Source organism: Oryzias melastigma, unplaced genomic scaffold (genome assembly GCF_002922805.2).
Source record: "Oryzias melastigma strain HK-1 unplaced genomic scaffold, ASM292280v2 sc00323, whole genome shotgun sequence".
Taxonomy (NCBI): domain Eukaryota; kingdom Metazoa; phylum Chordata; class Actinopteri; order Beloniformes; family Adrianichthyidae; genus Oryzias; species Oryzias melastigma.
This window is the reverse complement of record NW_023416927.1, coordinates 151,795-169,804: the sequence shown is the minus strand read 5'-3', so window position 1 is coordinate 169,804 and position 18,010 is coordinate 151,795. Positions and strand designations below refer to the sequence as shown.

Genomic DNA, 18,010 nt, shown 5'->3' with positions numbered 1-18,010 from the left:
TGGACCCCACCATGAGACGGGAAGACGCAATGCAAACAAGCAAACTGTGGATGGAAAATGTCATGAGATTATCCTGCATCTTTCCAGAAGTGACCCCTGAGGACACGGAAATGGGAAAAAAAGGTGAAGAAGAGCAGCCCGCACCGATGTCACATGCTCCTCTCACCTGACAACAGGTGGAGGGACTTCCTGTAACAAAACAGCTCCTATGAAGGTGTCCAAAACATGCAATGAACATGCATTTATGAAATAAAAATAAAAGAGGAAGAACTTTCTTTTGAAATTCCTGATGAAGAGGATGGAGAGTGAGGCAGAGGAGGCATTCTGGTTGCTATATTCTTTAGCTCCAAAAGCGAAGCTTGCCAACTTTTCACTGACCAACCAGCATAAACCGCTTTGACCTGCTGGTCCTGAGGTTAGTGAACGGATGGATGGATGGACGGATGGACGGTCAGATGGATGGACGGATGGACGGTCAGATGGATGGGAACCCCTCCAGCCCTGCTAAGGACGGCTGCTTCCAGCAGACCATGAATGTTCACAGCTTGCATAGGCTCTCTTATGTTGACTGCATGCTTGTATACAAAAGCATTTTAAGTGCATTGTTATCATCGTCATGGTCAAAGTGATTGTAATTGCATGTGTTAAAATAGAAAAATCCTTGCAGAATGCACAGTGACGGGAAAGGAAGACGAAGAGGTGCAGAAGCAACACAACGGACTCTGAGAAGCTGATGAAGAAACCTGCTGTTCCTGCAGGAGGAAGACATGTCTGACGTGGAATGCTCCAGTTCATGGCGTACAGAACCACTTCAACACAGATTGTTGGTGGGGACGGTGGTTTCAACTGAAAATCTACCTGCAGGTTTCAAGTAAGGAGGTTCGGGTGTGGAGCTGTGGTGTGAACCTGAAGGTTGGAGCAGCAGCATCCTAACTTCTCTGCTGTTCCACACAGAATGTTCCTGAGATCGATCCGCTGTTCTGCTTCTAGACTCCACCTGAACTGAAGGTGAAATAAAACGGCTCTGACCTGCAAACGCTGCTACACATGGAGAAAATGCTACAGCTTTCTTTCACATAGTCCCACCTCAAAAAAACATGACTCTTTTGTTAATCATAAAGTGCAACAAATGCAAACTTTCTTCTAAACAAAACTGTAAGGTGGGGTGGTGAGGGCTCAGTGTTATTTAGTTATTTTTTTCCCCTTAAACTCAAATCATTCTCGATAGTTTTGTTGTATAAGCAGTTCTTAATATTGGATTTAATTTCAAAGATGTGATTATCAAATAATTTCATCTATTAGATCATTCCAGGAAGCAGAACATCAGGAGATGCTTGGTTGTGTTTAAAATACTCACTAGCTGAGCCGCCTTTACTGGTTTCCTCCTTGAGAAAACAGCAGCTTTGCTCTCGGCAGGCCGCCTGCCCCCCTGTGGCCAAGAAGAGTACTGCAGCACAACTGCAGAGGCCTGCACTCCTCTTTAGGTTGTCTGACACGTTTCGAACATTCAGTGGTGCAAAGAAGCTCCTTATGAATAACAAAAGATGCCAAATTTTACCTTCAACATAATCCAACAGACAGATTCCCTTGGCTCCGCCCACATTGATGTGAGCATTCAAATCAAAAGAAACGGCAGGAACTCTGGAGGTCCGGTTCTACCGGCATCCCAAATCTGACTGAGCGTTTCACAACTGAAGCTCAGGAGTGGAAACTGTTCCTCTAACTGCTTCTTTCTCATTTTAAATGCTGATGAACTGGATTTTTTTCTTTCTTTAATCTTAATTGATCTTTACAGGCTGGAACCCGGGTCTCCCACTTCTTTCTCCTGACTTTCATCTTTCCAGAGAGATGGGAAACCTGAAGGACATAATGCATGAAGGCTGAAAAACTGAAACCTAAGAAAGTAAAAAAAGAAAATCCCATTTTCTGTCTCTCAACGTCAACAATCTCATCAAGACAGATCTGCTACAACAGAAGAATCTTCGCTACAGAAGAGGTTTCTTTTGCTCAGAGTAAGAACTGCTAACAAGCTTCTGTTTGTAAACCACTAAAGGAAGAAAACATTTTCATTACAAAGCTCATACCCAACAACAGCATTTAGAAAAATAAAGGGGCTCTTAAAAATGTGATAAAGTTTGATCTTCTATTCTGAACTTTTTTGACCCCAAAAAGTTCCTGCACTGACACAGTTGTGTCCTTGGAATAGGAAATATAGGGAAGATATGTTTTCTGTTGCTATTGGCAGATTTTTGGCTCAATTTAAATATATATATATATAATTTCATATTTACTTGTTTTTCAAGGAGCTGCTCAAGTTTTTCCTGTGATGAGTTAAAGGGCACATCCAAACCTTTCATCTTCTCTCCTGTTCATTCTACACAAATACACTTAATTCTTGGGAATGGAAGGAAGGTTTGAATGAAGCGTGCCTCAAGACACAACATCTGATCATCCAAGACTCTAACAATCACAAAGAATTATTTTAAAAAGCTTGAAATGCCTCAAAAACTCTTGTCCTGTAGTATCTATTCCTTCCAGCGAACACAGACAGGGTCCCATGGAGCCCCCCTCCCGCCACCACCACACTAAGAACTCTGGATGTCCAGCAAAGTAAAGCTGAGTGACGGTTGTAAGGATGAGTTTTCCTCCTCGTTCACAGATCCGTTCATCCATGAAGGAGATCAATGAGACACAGCAAGCCTGGTCCAGATGGTGGCGCTGCACACACAAACACACTCAGCTGCCGTTCATGCAGGTCCAGGAAGGGCTCCGGGAGAGTCTGCGAGGAAGAGGAGGAGGAGGAGGAGAAGCAGAGGAGCAGCCAGGAGCAAAGCAGCCACAGTTTGTGCCTCTGCGGTGATGACGAAGGTCCTCTAAAAACTCACAACAAAGGTTTCCTTTTTGACAAAACGTTGCTCGGCTGCATCTTTTTAAAGGTGAATTCGCTTGGTAGCCCTGTTTTCATGGGGAGATCCGAGTGGCTTGCAAAAGTCATGCAGTATAATCATGCTGGTAGACGACGCCTCCATGAGTCTTTTGTCCCTAAAATATTGATCCAGAGATTTCTTCCAAACTCTCTGAGTTCCTGCTTCTTTTTTGTTTTTTTTGTTGTTTTATTAGAGTGTCGAGGGAAGAGTCCTCTCCCACCTCCCTCCCACGTCATGCTCTGAGGTAACCCTCGTTTTGGGAGGAAAAGCCCCCCCCGTCTCCATCGGCCTTCAGAGAGAGCAGGAAATGCTGCCATGTGTTTCATGGGGGGAGGGGGGCATGTGAAAGTGCTGGAACACAAACCGTGGTCTTCCTCAGACCCTCTGGCTCCTGTGAGGGGAATCCATCATTTTTTTACTTTTTTTGTTTTCAGTCGGTGCTGTTCATGCCATGCAAAGTGGCTGAAGACGGTCCAGTGGGGTGATGTATGTGGGGGGAGGAAGTGCAGGGACCAGAGAGTCACTCCCATCTACTTTTCTGTCTTTGGTTTGGTTCCATCTGGGAGGGATTCAAGCAGCCCGGGTCAGGTACGTTTGGAGGAGCGGACGGGTCTGTGTGTTCTGGCGGGAGGAGCAGAGTTTCGTTCTGGAGCACAGATCCCGTCGGATCCATGAAACATTCGACGGGAAAGGACCTGATGTCCCAGAGGCTCTGCTTCCTGAAGCCGCTCTTCTGGGATGAAGATGAAGTGGTTCTCCAAAGGCTTCAGATGGATGAAGATCAGACTGCATCCTGCTCTATGTCTCTCTTTTTGGAAAACATGGAGGTGTGTGGGGGGGCAGCGAGTTTCCACTCCCCCTCTTCTTAATGTCAAAGTGGAGTTAGAAACTCAGCACTGTAGGAGAAACACACAGGAGAAGTCAGTGAGGGTTACAGCAGCAGGTCCTGAGTCAGCAGATCTGCCAGAACTTTACCAGACGCATCAGAAATCTCTGCTCAGATGAGACAACCTGTCTGGGTTTTTGGACTAAAGAGGAGCACGTCTTCTTTGTGGAGCTCTAAACTGTAAATTGCGATGGTTAAAACAGTTGAGATGCAAACGTTTTGTGTCTTCAGCAGTAAAACGTCTTGAGAAATTTGCTTATTTTTATACCAGATCTCATTTTTTTTCTTTAAGAGCCTTTGAGCTCTGCAGCCCTCTTATTCTAACTGTCAATTTGTAAAATTGAACACAAACTGGATTTAAGAAAATCAAATAAAACTGAAGTAGATATGGCATTACCTGCGATAATGCTAGTGTGAATGCTCTCAGCTGAATGTGGCTGCTGAAGATGCCAGTGCTGATAGTTGGAAATGCTGAAATTGATAGCTGTAAAAAGCTTAAAATATTAGCTAATGGCCAAATTAGAGAAATACTGGAAAAGTGTCTAAATTTGTCACAACAGCTAGCATAATGCTAAAATATTTGTGAAACTCCAAATCAGCATTAAAAACTGGAAAATTGTTGAAATTAGTCAAAACAGCAACCATAGTGCTACAAAATTAGCTAAGATCTAAATTAGCCTAAAAACTGAAAAATAGTCAATTGTCAAAATAGCTAGCATAATGCTAAAATATTAGTTAATCTCAAAATTAGCCTACAAAACTGAAGAAGTGTTTATTTTTTGTCAAAACAGCTAGCATAACACTAACATTTCAGATAAACTTCAAATTACCCTAAAAAAATAGAAAAGTGTCTAATTTTCTCCAAAACTGCTAGCATAATGCAAAAATATTAGCTAAAATGAGCCTAAAAGATTTGAAAATGTCTAAATTAGCCAAAAACAGCTAGTATGGTGCAAAAATAAAAGCTAAAATTACTGTAAAAACCTCAGTAATTGCTGAACATTTTAAAGTTTGAAAGGTGTCTAGCTGAAAGTATGAGGAAATGTACAAGTTTAAAAGTGCACAAAGTTTGTGTGAATGCTGGTTATGAAATTCCTGAATCTTTCAGCGGTCTTCAGTCTTTCCCAAAGTCTTCCCACATTTTCAGTCCACTCCAGTTTCTCAGGGATTCATTTATAGGGCCGTGAAGATCCAGGCAGCAGGGATGTTTCGTGTCCACGCTAAACAAACAGAACAAAGTTTATTTTCTCAAATCCTCTGAATACAAAGAGCTGCAGGAAGAGCTGGACTGAAAATGAGAGGAAAATCCTCTCAGAAGGCCTGGAGAAATGTCTGAAGACCACTTTAAAGATGGAGAGTTACATCTGAACCCCAAGAGGTCCTGAGGTTTAGAGCTCCACAAACGGACTTCTGAGGCCGCCTCAACATCTGTTTTGAGAGTGCTGCGTTCCACCGGTCATGAAAGACAGAGTTAGCATTGCTAGCTGCAGCACAAGCAGGAAGGGCGACGGCGAAAACCCTTTAACTCTGGAGCTCCAGTGTTTGTGCTCCGTAATTTAGTGTAACTTTACAATCGTGAACGTGATCAACGTGATTCCAGTAGATTCTCAAGGATAAAAGCGGCGGTGTTTTTTGAAAGTCATAAAAAATATGGCACATTTAATCTGTTCTTGTAATTGCTGCCACAGTTATTTAGCCATTAATGAATCTTTCTGGCAGCTCGCGTACTAGTATGATATATTTAAACAGTGACAAAAGCGTTATATACATTGTAGTTTGAAGGGTTTTTTTAGGGCTGGGTTAATTAAATCGATTAATCGATTTAAATCAATTAAAGCTTAATAGATCAATAATGAATTCATAAAAAGGTAAGTTGATTTGGCACATAATGCTAAAGTCCTCAAGCTTGATGCTAACGTTTAATGGAATTTTCCATAGGACGGCTAATGCTAACGCTCGTCTGGCCTAAACATACATTGCTGACTAAATGATCATCTTTATTAACTCACAGGTATGAACTTTACAAACTCTTTTAAGAAAATATTTTAAATTAACCTTTTGTGGTCTAAAAGCACAATTTTTTGCTCATACTTTCTTCTTCCTCAGGAATAACGTGTAATACTTTAGAAAATCGCCACCTGAAACGTCCTCCAGGAGAAGCAGAACAATGTTTCCAATGTTAATGATCTGAATATTTTAGTTAGAACTTCTCCTTTAGAGAATCCATGTAACACTGGATGATATTAACAATCTCATTATTTCACTGATACATTTACAGTATGTGAACTGGATCAGATTAATATAGATTCAAATCATAAAGTAGATTATTAATGTATTGCTAAACAAATGTGTATAAATGTGTACACTCAAAACTGAATTGAATTGAAAGATGAAAAAAATCTGAATCAAATCGATCCAGGCTCTTGTACATCTAATTGTATCGTTTCTGGAAATTATAATCGATATCAAGCCCTAGTTTATTTATTTTTTTTTTTTTTAAATAGACCAATCCGAAGAAAGCCAACTCAGCCCTCTGTCTCCGCCCCCGGTTGTCAAAAGTCATTTCTCACTTGCGTTGAAAGTAGCTCTGTGAGCAGAGCCAGAGCCCCACAAGCGCACATGACAAAATGCTGCACATGGGCGCGCTCACTGAGGTTCTGCTAGCGCGCACACGCATGCGAAAGTAGACAGTCTTACGTGTGCAGTGACTTATTCTGGATTAAACCCGAGCGATCAGGAGCAGAGAAGCATTCGGGGAGGGGGTTGAATTGTCTGCGAGGAATGTTAGATGCGTGAGTGGAGATGTCTTATTGATTTGACTAATAAATAATACTTACATTCAACATTAAAGCAAAAAAGCCTCAAGAAATGACTGAATTCTGAGACTTTTGACAGATTTTTAGAGACTTTTGTAGTTCTCTGTTACTTAATGAGCATTTTTTCAAAGAATGTTAACTCTTTCCATTTTTTTTAAGTCAGGGAGCAAGCCAAGGTAGATTTTCAACTTCCAAGACTTCCAGGATCAGTGAAACGCAGCACTGATGGGAGCTTTTATTTTGTCAGGATGATGAATGAGAGCGATGCTGCTGGTAAAGTGCTCCTGTCACGTTATGAAATCTGGAATATCGAGAACCGTCTTCCTGCACAGCTGCACAGATTTCTAAACCAGCGTTTGAGTCAAAAGAAAAAACAACGATGGCTGCTCTTAGTCTGGCCTCTCTGTGGGGCTCGGGACAACACAGTCACCGGGACCCGAGGAAGCTGCAACACTGCAGCACGGACCACAGAAATGAAAGAGTAAATACACACAACAGCAAAAGCGCAGCCAGCATGCAGGACTACTGAGAACACAGGAGTTTCCCTCCCCATCTGTGACCCCCACACGGAGAAGCTGTTCAGAGCTCGGATGTTAACTCGCCAATTCAGAAGGAAATCACAGAGGAGTCAGTGCTGAAGGGTCACAGCGGAGGACTGCAGCCGACCGGGACCCACGACCGAGAGCGGAGGATCCGCAGGTCACCCCCCCACCTGAAGCTTGCTGTTTGATGGTTCTCGTCTGTCAAGCAGACAGGATCAGTTCCTGATTGGTTGGATTGGTTTAAACCCAGAACAAGCTGCAGGTTGTGATGGTGAAGGCCCACAAACTGAGGCTGCACATGAGGACCAGGACACAAAAACGAACACAAAGTGAACTCAAATGTCACACGGATGCGTTAGCACACACACAAGGTGGAGGGAACAACACAAAAGCGCACGAGACAACAGTGAAGTTCACATTCTTACATGAAGAAGCGATTTTTGCTTCTTTCTTTTTTTCTGTCCTCCTCCTCCTCATCACCACACTTGTCTGTCTCCTCCTCCATCTCCTCCCTCTGACGCAGCTCGGCTGTCAGACTCCTCCCACCACAGCATTTTAATCCGTTCCTCCCCACCTACAACTCCCCATCCAGCCTCCCGTATCCATTCTCATGTCTACTCCTGTCCTCCTCCTCGGGGAAGTCCCCTCTCCAGCGTGCAAAGGGACTCCAATCTGACTTTTTGGTTTTTGAAAGGCTTCTGGGTGGAGAAGTGGGGGGAGGGGGGTGGGGGGGGATCTCACAGAAAATGTAGAAGCATTGTTGGGAAAAGACATGGACGCACATTTGAACATGGGAAGCAAAACAGCATTTTGGAAGGATGGTGATACACATGGTCAAACAAAAGCTCAGGGCTCCACTTGTTTTCAGAGTCTCTCCATTTTCCAGACATCAGTGAAGAAACATGAGTCACAGGAGCAGCAGGAAACACTGAGGAAGAGGTACCTGAGTCGTGAGTGGATGGGAGCAGAGAAACAGGGATGGGCCTGAAGCTGAAGAACATCAACCGTAGTTTGACCAAAAATAAATAAATAATTCCTCAACAGTGCAAAATCCGGCAAGAAAGTTAATGAAAAGTCCGTCCACACCCTGTCTCGAGCTGCTGTCAGGAACCCTGGACGCTGCAGTCAGCCATTACAAACGTCACAGTTGGAACATTGGTTTACATGTTGGCCACACCCACCAAAACCGGACAAAGACAAAAGTCTGCATTTGAAGACCTTTTAACACCGGAGCTTCACGTCTTTGACTTACCGTAACTTTGTCAGAAACAGTCGGAAAGTTACGGCACGCCACAGACGGTGTAATATTTAGGCGTCGCCGGTGTTAAAGGGTTAAACTGACAGGAAATGTGGACAAAACACATCCAAAAGTTTACTTGATGTCAGCAGCAACAACAGTCATCAATGGTAATCAATGGGCCTTAAGGTGCAGCAGAAATGCCGCCACGGCTGGAGTTTGCATTGAATAACTGCTTGTTGCACTGCTGAGGCCCTCTAAACAAAGCAGGACAGATGGAGCCACGCGGACGGACGAACGGACGGACGAACGGACGGACGGACGGGTGATGCAGGAGCAGACACATGAAATCACAGACAGGGATCCGGGCCGGGGGAGCGCTGGAAGTCTCTGGACGGCCGAGGAAGAGTCCAGACAATGACGGAGGAGTTCTCGCTCCACGTCTGCACATGAATTCACAGTTTCTGCTTCTGTTTGCATATTTCTGACAAATGCAGAGCTTTCAGATTAGTTCTGAAGCAAAAGCAAGAGAGGAAAAATCAAACTAAATGCTACAACTGTGTCTGAATATCTATAAGAAAGCAGCTATAGAAGACCTATTAGAAACTGTACCCCTCCCGCGCCTGCAAAAATAAACTCTCCCTCCCCCACCCATCCCCGTTACAGTACCTAACTTGATCATTTCCGACCAATAGCATGGTAGCATTTGGCATGCATAATGTCAGCCCCTCTCACCTCTTCGTACATTCAAAGAGATGAAGATTTTTTTTCTCCTGCATGCTTTTGCAAGTGCATATGTCAGCATGTGAACACACATTCATTAGGCTCCACACAAAGTAGGAAAATAACAAACCTCCTGGCATTAGTTTTCAGTTGAGAATCATTATTGCTTGCAATGGAGACCCATGCAGATTCTTGTACAAAGCAAACTTTACATATGTACATCGTTATGAGGAAAGCAGCCACTTCTGAAATGGATGTGAGGAGGTGACAGCAGGAGAGGGAAGGCTGGAGTCATGGAAATGCAGGTGTTTTGGAGAGATCTTCTTAAACTTGAGAGTTTGTGAAAACTACTATCTCCAGAGTATCTCCATGAAGCTGAGGATCTTTTGGAATCGTGAGATGAACAGAAAAGAGTTCTAAACTGTGGGGTGGAGGTTTGCTGCTACATCTTGATAAAACATTGGGGTTAGGATCAGGTGCTAGTGTTTGCAGTCTTCCTACCATTACTGTTGATTATTGGGCAACATTAACCATCATCCCCTGAAATGCAGTTCTTACCCAAAGACTTTCCCAGCTGTTTGGACAAAGGTTTGATCCAATAACACAGAAAATGTTTCTGTTTTGTGGCCATTTATACAGAACAGGTTGGACTGACCTGGATTACAACAATTACAGTTCTTTTTTATGTTTTAATTGGTGCTTTATAGATAAACTATAAGAAATCTGAAGCTGCTGGGAGAGCTGAAGGTAAGAGCATGACTGGAGGACTCGACACTCTTCACAGCAAACAATCCTCACGTTGGACATCAGATCAAACACATTTTGGCACAATGTTCCAGTGAAAAAGAAAAGATGTGACCAAAAAAAACAGTTCTCTCAGTATGTCTCTTTCAGCAGCAAACACAAAGAAAAGGTCTCCTCTGGAGCGACGTGGTTCCTCTCAGTGCAGAGGTAGATTCAGGTCCGAACACAGATCAAGTCTCATCAGTTTCACGGCACATTTCTGCCTCCTTTCTGTCACTGCCGCTCGTCTGCCGTCTGATCTTCTACCACGGGCTGTCACTCCAGTAGCCATTCATGGCGCCTCCCACTGAGTGTCCGCCGCCGAAAAACAAAGAGAGGATGGACGGACAGAAGAAAGGGGGGTGGGGGTTCGAGGGGGGGAAGATGGGGCAAAAAACAGGGAAAGAAAGAGAGGCCAAACAGGGAGAAAACTAAAAATATTGCCACTGGCTGCTGAGGTGAGACAGCAGTAACTCTGTTGGAAGCAGTGGTGATGATGGTCATGGTGGGATGGTCTCAGACCTGAGGAAACCAAGCTTCTCACTGGCATGCTGAGCTGCAGTGTCTGTAACACACTTTTGTCTCTGCCACATGAAAAGAAAAGCTGCTGGAAAATGTGTTAGCTGCAGTTCTGTGAGAGCACGGCCGAGGTTACCACAAAAGACAGAAGAAAGGCCAAACATCCAGCTTTTTTTTTTGACTTTAGAAATCACAACCACAGTTAACCCTTTTTTCTATCTAAGACTTTACAGCAGGGGTGTCAAAGTCAATCACACAAGGGGCCAAAATCCAAAACACACCTTAGGTCGCGGGCTGAACAGGATAAACATTTATTGAACACTCTAAAACTACATTATTAAAACTTTAAAACCGTAACTTTAACATAATTATGAACTAGATATATAGGATTACCTGTGATAATGCTAGTGTGAATGCTGTAAGCTGAATTTGGCCACTGAAGATGCTAGTGATTATAGCTGAAGATGCTGAAATTTATAGCTGAAAACACAGAAGCTGATAGCTGAAAATGTTGGAGCTGATAGCCAGCTAAAGTATTAGCTAAATGCTAAATTAGCTAAAAAAAATAAATAAAAAAAACACAAAAAAAAATGAAAAACATAGTTTAGCCAAAACAGCTATTATGTAGCTGAAAAACAGGTAAACTTCAAAACAGTTTAAACACAGAAAAAGCCTAAATTAGCAAAAACAGGTAGTGTGTAAATATTAGCCTAACTCCAAAACATTCTAAAAGCATAAAAAAGCCTACATTAGCCAAAACAGCTAGCATGTAGCTAAAATATTAGCTAAAACTCCAAAGTTGTTTAAAAAAAATCTTAGTAAATGCCAAAATAGTCCAAAAAGCTAACAGAATGACAATTTTTAGAACTTTAAAACTGTAACTTTTTAACATAATTATGAATAATAAAATTCCAGAATAAATCAACTTAAACCTTAAATAACTTTCAATATTTTACTCTCCATAAAAATATATTTTGTCAAAATTATACAAGTTAGAAATAAGTGCAACATCGGGCAATTATTAACAATAAAATAAAATGATCTGGAGGGCCGGATTCGGCCCCCGGGCCTTGACTTTGACACACGTGCTTTACAGGGACCTGTGTGGGAGCTCTCCAAAACAAAACTCATAAGCTAAGCTTTAGTAGCTAAACAGTTCTAATGTTTTTTTCTCGTCATCTATGTTTGGCCTTCAGGTGAGAGGAGAGCAGGTGAGGAGACAGTCCAGCCTAGAAACACGTTTCATGACAGCATGTACAAGACAATCCTTGATGCAGAACTTCATTTGTAAGTTAATAACATCTGGTCAGCAGTATTTCTCCTACCAAGCGTGAATGTTAAGATGCAGACTCCATGTGCTTAACACTTTAGGATGAGTGGAAGAAAAACTTCAGTCATCTTTTGCCATTACGGACATCTCACTGCAGGTACAGGAGCTCAGATTTTCTCCATCAGCCACATCCCTGACTCTTTATGTCATTATTCTTGAAGCAGGGGTTCATTTTTCAGCCTCTTCCAGCAAATTCCACCACAGCTTTGGTCAGGTTAGGGTTAGTCGGCCTGTTTCACTCGAGTATGAGAAGTTTTCAGACACTTCTCAACATAATTTCAGCCAATTGTTAAAAAACGATTGGTCAAGTTTCAGCCAGTTTGACATCAGGTTTCAGTCAGATCCTATACTGGTTTTCACTCAGATTTCAGACTGGTTGTTTAAGCCAGTTTTAGTCAGATGTTAGCTGGTTTTCACTCAGATTTCAAACAAGCTGTGTAGGTTAAGGGGATGGTTATGGTTTGATTTCAGCCTGTTTTTAGCCTGGGTTAGTCCATGCTTGTGGTACTAGCCAGTTTTCACATTTTTGGTCTTGTTTAGTCAGTTTTTATTATGATTCAGACATTTTTCTGTCATATTTTATACACTTTTGAATAATTTTTCACTCCGTTTCTTAGTCTGGTTTGAGTTGGCTGTTAGTTAAGTCTCAGTCAGGCCCCTCCCATCTGGAGTTTTGGCCGTGACATCCTAACATTCAGTTGGGACTTTGCTAAGATTTGTCTGAAAACATGAACCTGTGGCTTTTGAAGGCTAACCATTACAAAATGACCTGGAAAGTAGCTGGAGTTGGCTGAGGAAGAAACCAAACCGTGAATGGATGGTAAGTTTGTACCAATGTTTTCCCTCTCTTGGGCTTTGTCATCCCATCTAGCCTGGCCTGCTTTTCGACACTGAGGTGGATATATATCTGCATAACTTCAGCTAATAGTGTGTAATCTCTCAGAAGACAGTCTACATTTGGAATAAATTGATTAGAATACATTTTGGAGCATGAAAATCTAATGTTAAAGGAAAATAACAATATTCTATTGACCAAAGTGTGTTCATCTATTTTAGGAGGAATCATTAAACTATATTAATCTTTATCGTCCAGCTCTCTATGGGTCTGGAAGCCTGATTTTGTACCTTCTATAGAATGAATGCTGTTGTCAGGGCAGCTGAGAGAGGATGCAGGTCTAGGATCCAACGTGTCCTTCAGAACTCTGCACTAAAGGTTTACACTGAAGACAAACCAAACCTGTGGAGAGCTCTGCAAAGATCCTCTTAAGGGGGGTGAATGTGTTCAGGCTGTTTTCCGTCTTCTTGTAGGTTGTTGTTGCTTTCTGAAAGATCTCTGTCATAGATCCACACAGAGGTGCAGTTTGTACAGGGGAGAAGTGACACAGTGACAAACTAGTTTACTACGTAACTAACCTAGATTCTCCCCCTGGTAGTAAGGCAGGCGTGTCAGTGCACGTTTCCAAACACTGCGGCGATTCTTCTAGATAAATAGGTAAAGCTAAGCTCGTCTCCTGGATGGAATTCTAGGACCTCTAGAGATGGCTCTGAGTGCTCAGATTCTTTGTTGTCAGGATGAAAACATGAAGAAGGACATGAAGAATGAAAGGATGAGTTCAGGTTTATCCTTATCACTGTTTCTTCTGTGGGAGTTTCCCTACAAGATGGAGGGGATAGGGGAGTGGCATCGCCTGAGACCAGGCGGCTCAAAGGGCTCGAAGGTGGCGTTGGTGATGGGGGTGAGGCGCAGTGGGCCCCCCGTCAACCCGGAGATGTTATTCAAGCTGCGCGACTTCTCATAGCCTGCAGCTGCATGCACAGGTGAGAGGTTGGGGTGAGTCATTCACAGCAGGCGTGAGTGTTTCCGTGTTGGTGACAGAGTCGGTATGACAGCATATCAGACACAGCAGATGTCAACCATTAACCGCAGTTAGAAGCATTTGTAAAAGAAAAAAGAAAAACAACATTTCCCAACAGAAACAGCCAAAACCAGGTAAAACATCAAAGGAGGAAGTTGGAAGAAGAGGAACAGACAGACAAATGGAGGGACAAACAGATGGAGGACAAACACAGACAGAGACAGGACAAAACAGGATCCTGGGTTATGTTCATCAGTTATCATTTTATCCCTAAAGGACACAGAGGTCTGCAGCACCAAGAACAATGAGGGAGGGGTCTTCCTGTCGGAATAGGTACAGCAGCATCTTTTTTTTCCCGTTCACCATCATGGCTGCTGCTCACTCTCTCAGGAGTGAACACCCAGACAGCGCTGGTGTTTGGAAACTTTCTGAACATCTCGATGTGAAGCAGACAGAGGCCAACAAGAAGAACGGAGACAGAGAGATAGACAGACAGACCGACTGAGGTTGAAGAGGAACCTGTGAGCTCCTCTTCTGTCAAGCACAACCCTGTCCAAGTGAACAGTGACGGAGGTCATCGGAGTGGCGAGTGCTCTCAGTGTGTGATGCAGCTGACCTTTGTGGACTCCAGTGTTTTGTAAGCTTCTATCTAAAGGAATTCAGCCTAATCGAAAGAACTAAATCCCTGAAATCATTTCAGGGATTTAGTCTAGATAGAACCTTACAAAACATTTACATCTATAGATATAGATATAAAATAGATATAAAGAAGGTAAGAAGATTCAAAGTTCTTGGTTGTTTGGTGTTCTGGACAGTCTCACAGAGCTCTTCTATTTTTAAAGTTCTACATTTGATAAATTGAAAAAATAGATTTCTGTTGAAACATTCGTGAAGACATTGAAACCAGCTTAGTAAGGTAAGACATGTCAAATGACTGCAAAAACTCTATCTTAATATCCTAAAAGAGATAAATCTGTCTGCCTAAAAAGTTATTCTAACTATCCAAAGTTTCTAAATATTTTATTTTAAAAAGTTCAATGGTAGCTTTGTCATTTTTGGAGTAGGTTGAAAATTTTAGTTTAAAGGGTGACCAAACAGGGAAGTTGGAGGCTGACTCCGCCCACAGCTGAAATGTGAAAATCCAGAGGGGTGAGGCTTGGGAACAGGACTGTTATCATTACTCACGAAATGAGATTTCTGAAACTTACATGGTTTGACCAATCACAAAATTCAACTTTAACACCTCAATTCAACCTGTAGACAGTTCTAGACCATATTTACAAGCATTAAACAAGTTTATTTGAATTTGTCAAAAATGTTTCAATGACCAACAGACAGCACTTTTAAAACCCCATTTAAAGGTCAACAGACAAAAAAATGATCTAAGGTTTGGTTACCCTTTAAAACCTTCCAAATTTCCTGTTTTCTTTGCAAATCTTTTGCTGCATTCAGAAAAAAGTGACAAACATCAAACAGGCAGACTGGTTTGCTGAGCTGGACGTGGTTGTGAGTGTTGTGGGTGTGTGTCGCTGGTGAGGTCAGCAGAGCATGTTAGAATACATAGAACATAGGCGGATCCATGTGGACCCTTAAGCAGCTTTATGATCTGGAACATACATTAACAAATACACATTTTTTAGGATTTCGCCATTATTAGCTACATTTATGTGTTAACATGTGTGTTTGATCTTTGATAGTTAAAAAAATATGTTGTTTGATACATTATTTGGTGCCATTGGTTGCTACTGACATTTGAGGTTTGTTTCCATGTTTGGACCTAAAGAGTAACCAAACCCTATTGACGTCTATAAATGAGGCTTTAAATGTCCTGACTGTTGGTCCTTGAAACATTTTTTACAAATTAAAATAAACTTGTATAATAAAAAAAGGGTCTAAAACTGCCTGTGTGCTGCCCCCTACATGTTGAATCCAGGTATTACATTTAAATTTCGTGATTGCACAAGTCCCATGTCCTTTCAGAAGTCTGACGTCATGATCTGCAGCTCCAGTAATGGTAACAGTCCTGATCTCCAGCCCCACCCTTCTGACTAGATTTTCACATTTCAGATGTGGGCGGAGTCAGCCTCCAACTTCCCTGTTTTTTGGTTACCCTTAAGTGAGAAGGGAAACTGATCCCATCATCCACACATATTGTGGGCCACTTTCTTGCCCATAACGGGGTCAGTTTTAGTCCCACCACAAAAATAAAGGTATATCTGGAACTTGAGGACTTTTTGGATTACTAGTTTGAAGCTATAATGTGTAAAAAGCACTGAAGCATTTGTTTTCTTTTTTTATCGGTGTGTTTAAACATTGGATTTATTGATTTTAATTAAAATAGCCCAACCTCCTCATGGGGGGACTTTTGTTTTTGTGTGAAGGCTTTAATAGTTAAAATATTTTGATTCATTAGTACTAGTTTGAACATCAGAATTAACTTCAGTATTTGATGAAAGCAAACTTTCACCTTTTGTGTCTGTAGCCCAACATAAAGACTTTTCTGACAGACTGATGAACGTCACCCACCCTACCCCCAACATGAGACTTTTTCATGTAGCTGGTTTGGAAATATTCATATTTCAGCCTATTTTCTTCTTGTGTTTTGAATAACTGGGGTTGGTTGGAGTTCTACTAAGTCAGTTTGTGGTGAAACCTTGTGACTCACATGACAGACACTTCAGTTCTTAAGTTGAAATGGTTCTGGAATAGGTTCTTGTTCTACCTTCACACGCATGCATTCTGTAGAAGCAGTTAATGGTACCTGGTATTGTCCTGATCATCATTTTCTCATGGTGTCTCCACAAACATTTCCTAACTTCATGTAATTAGCAGGACTAACAGACACTTTTCTGGCGGAGTTGGTGATTTTCAATATTTTCAACACTAAGCATCTCATGCATTAGCTTAGCGTTCAGCGTCGGCCAAAAGAGCAGCACTGCTGCATGCCGGTCCCCTCAGCTTCAGCAGATCTGATGCTAAGCTTACATGTGGGTTATTTTGAGGCTAACCTAACCAAAGCTGGTTCTGCAGAGTGTTTCTGTCAGCCGTGGAGGGGGCTCTGCAGCCCAGAAGGCTCTCCGGTCTCAAATCTTCTGATTTAATCATCTCGTCTCTCGGAAGCAGAAGCAGGAGGCAGAGCGCAGCATGTTCAGCAGGTTTTGTACATACCTGACACTCGTCAGACTTTAGTAACACAACGCAGGGGGAGGGACTGAGGACAGCCTGAAGGTGGGATGGATACACCAGTGTTAGAAAACAGGAGGAGGAGAGGGGGGGGTCATGAAATGCGTAGAAATTAGAAAAGCAGAAATCTTTATCGGTCTGTATCGGTCATGTCGTTGACGTGCACCAACCACATGACGGCCGATGAGCTCTGGAGGTTCATGGAGAAGAAGAGACAATGACTCAAGAACTTCAATGCTTTAAGTGCATCAGAGGAGCAAAGGGGACGTGGAGCTGGCTGCTGCATCCACAACATGACTGAGTTTGGATGGAACCACGTTTCAGTTCAGCTGAACAACTTTTACCTGTTTTTCTTACCAGGAAAACAAATCAATGGAATTGTGTTTGAAACAACTGTTGTTTGTTTGTTTGTTTGTGGTTGAGCCAAAAGACAAAGCTCTTCGTTACGGGTCAACCGATTTTCATAGCCTAATCTATGTTCATGAGTTTTGTGCCATAACTAAAAAGATTAGACCCTGAATAGAAGTTAGGTTTCCTCTGTAGGTGGCTGACCGCTCCCTAAAGCTACATACACACCAGGTATGTTTGGTGAGTTAAAGGACACATTCAATGTTTTTTTTTTACTTGCTTTTAGCATTTTTAGCACGTTTAAATCGGTCTGTTGTTACCCAATATTACACTCAAAGTTGGAAAAGTCTTGGTGCAAAATGTCAAAGTCATGTAAATCTGGCTCCAGGCTGTTTCATTCACAGCTCTAATTCAGTGAATGAAAGACTTGGTGTTAGGGCGGGACGTTATGGCAAAAAAACAAAATCACAATTTTTTTCAAATTTATTTCACAATTTCGATTTTATCACGATTTCTTTAAAATAAATTCAAACTGACAAAAAAGGAATTATAATGATTTTTCTTGAAAAAAATAAACACAATTTTAACAAATATTTATATTTATTCCAATTTTAATTTCAAATGTATTAAAAGAAAACACATCGGGGAGGGGGATGAGCAGCTTGGATTTAAAGTCACAGCTGTCAACAAGCTTTGCCTTCTCGCTGTTGGAGCTTTTCATAGAAGATCGTGATAAAACAATCTCTCAAAAATGACAGATCGTCAGCTTTGGAGATCGTAAGACGGTTTTATATCGTCATATCGCCCACCCCTACCTGGTGTCATATACACTGCTCAAAAAATAAAGGGACCATCTAAGC

General features: G+C 42.0%; 1 protein-coding gene across 1 annotated transcript in view; it reads right to left on the bottom strand.

The window, feature by feature from the left end:
- The window catches only part of LOC112138210 (potassium voltage-gated channel subfamily C member 1), a gene marked incomplete in the record, with an annotated part of 75,994 nt that overhangs the window by 479 nt on the left and 57,505 nt on the right, over window positions 1-18,010 (bottom strand). The window contains 1 exon segment of the mRNA XM_024260783.2: window positions 1-3,823. Coding sequence (XP_024116551.1) covers window positions 3,810-3,823 — 14 coding nt within the window.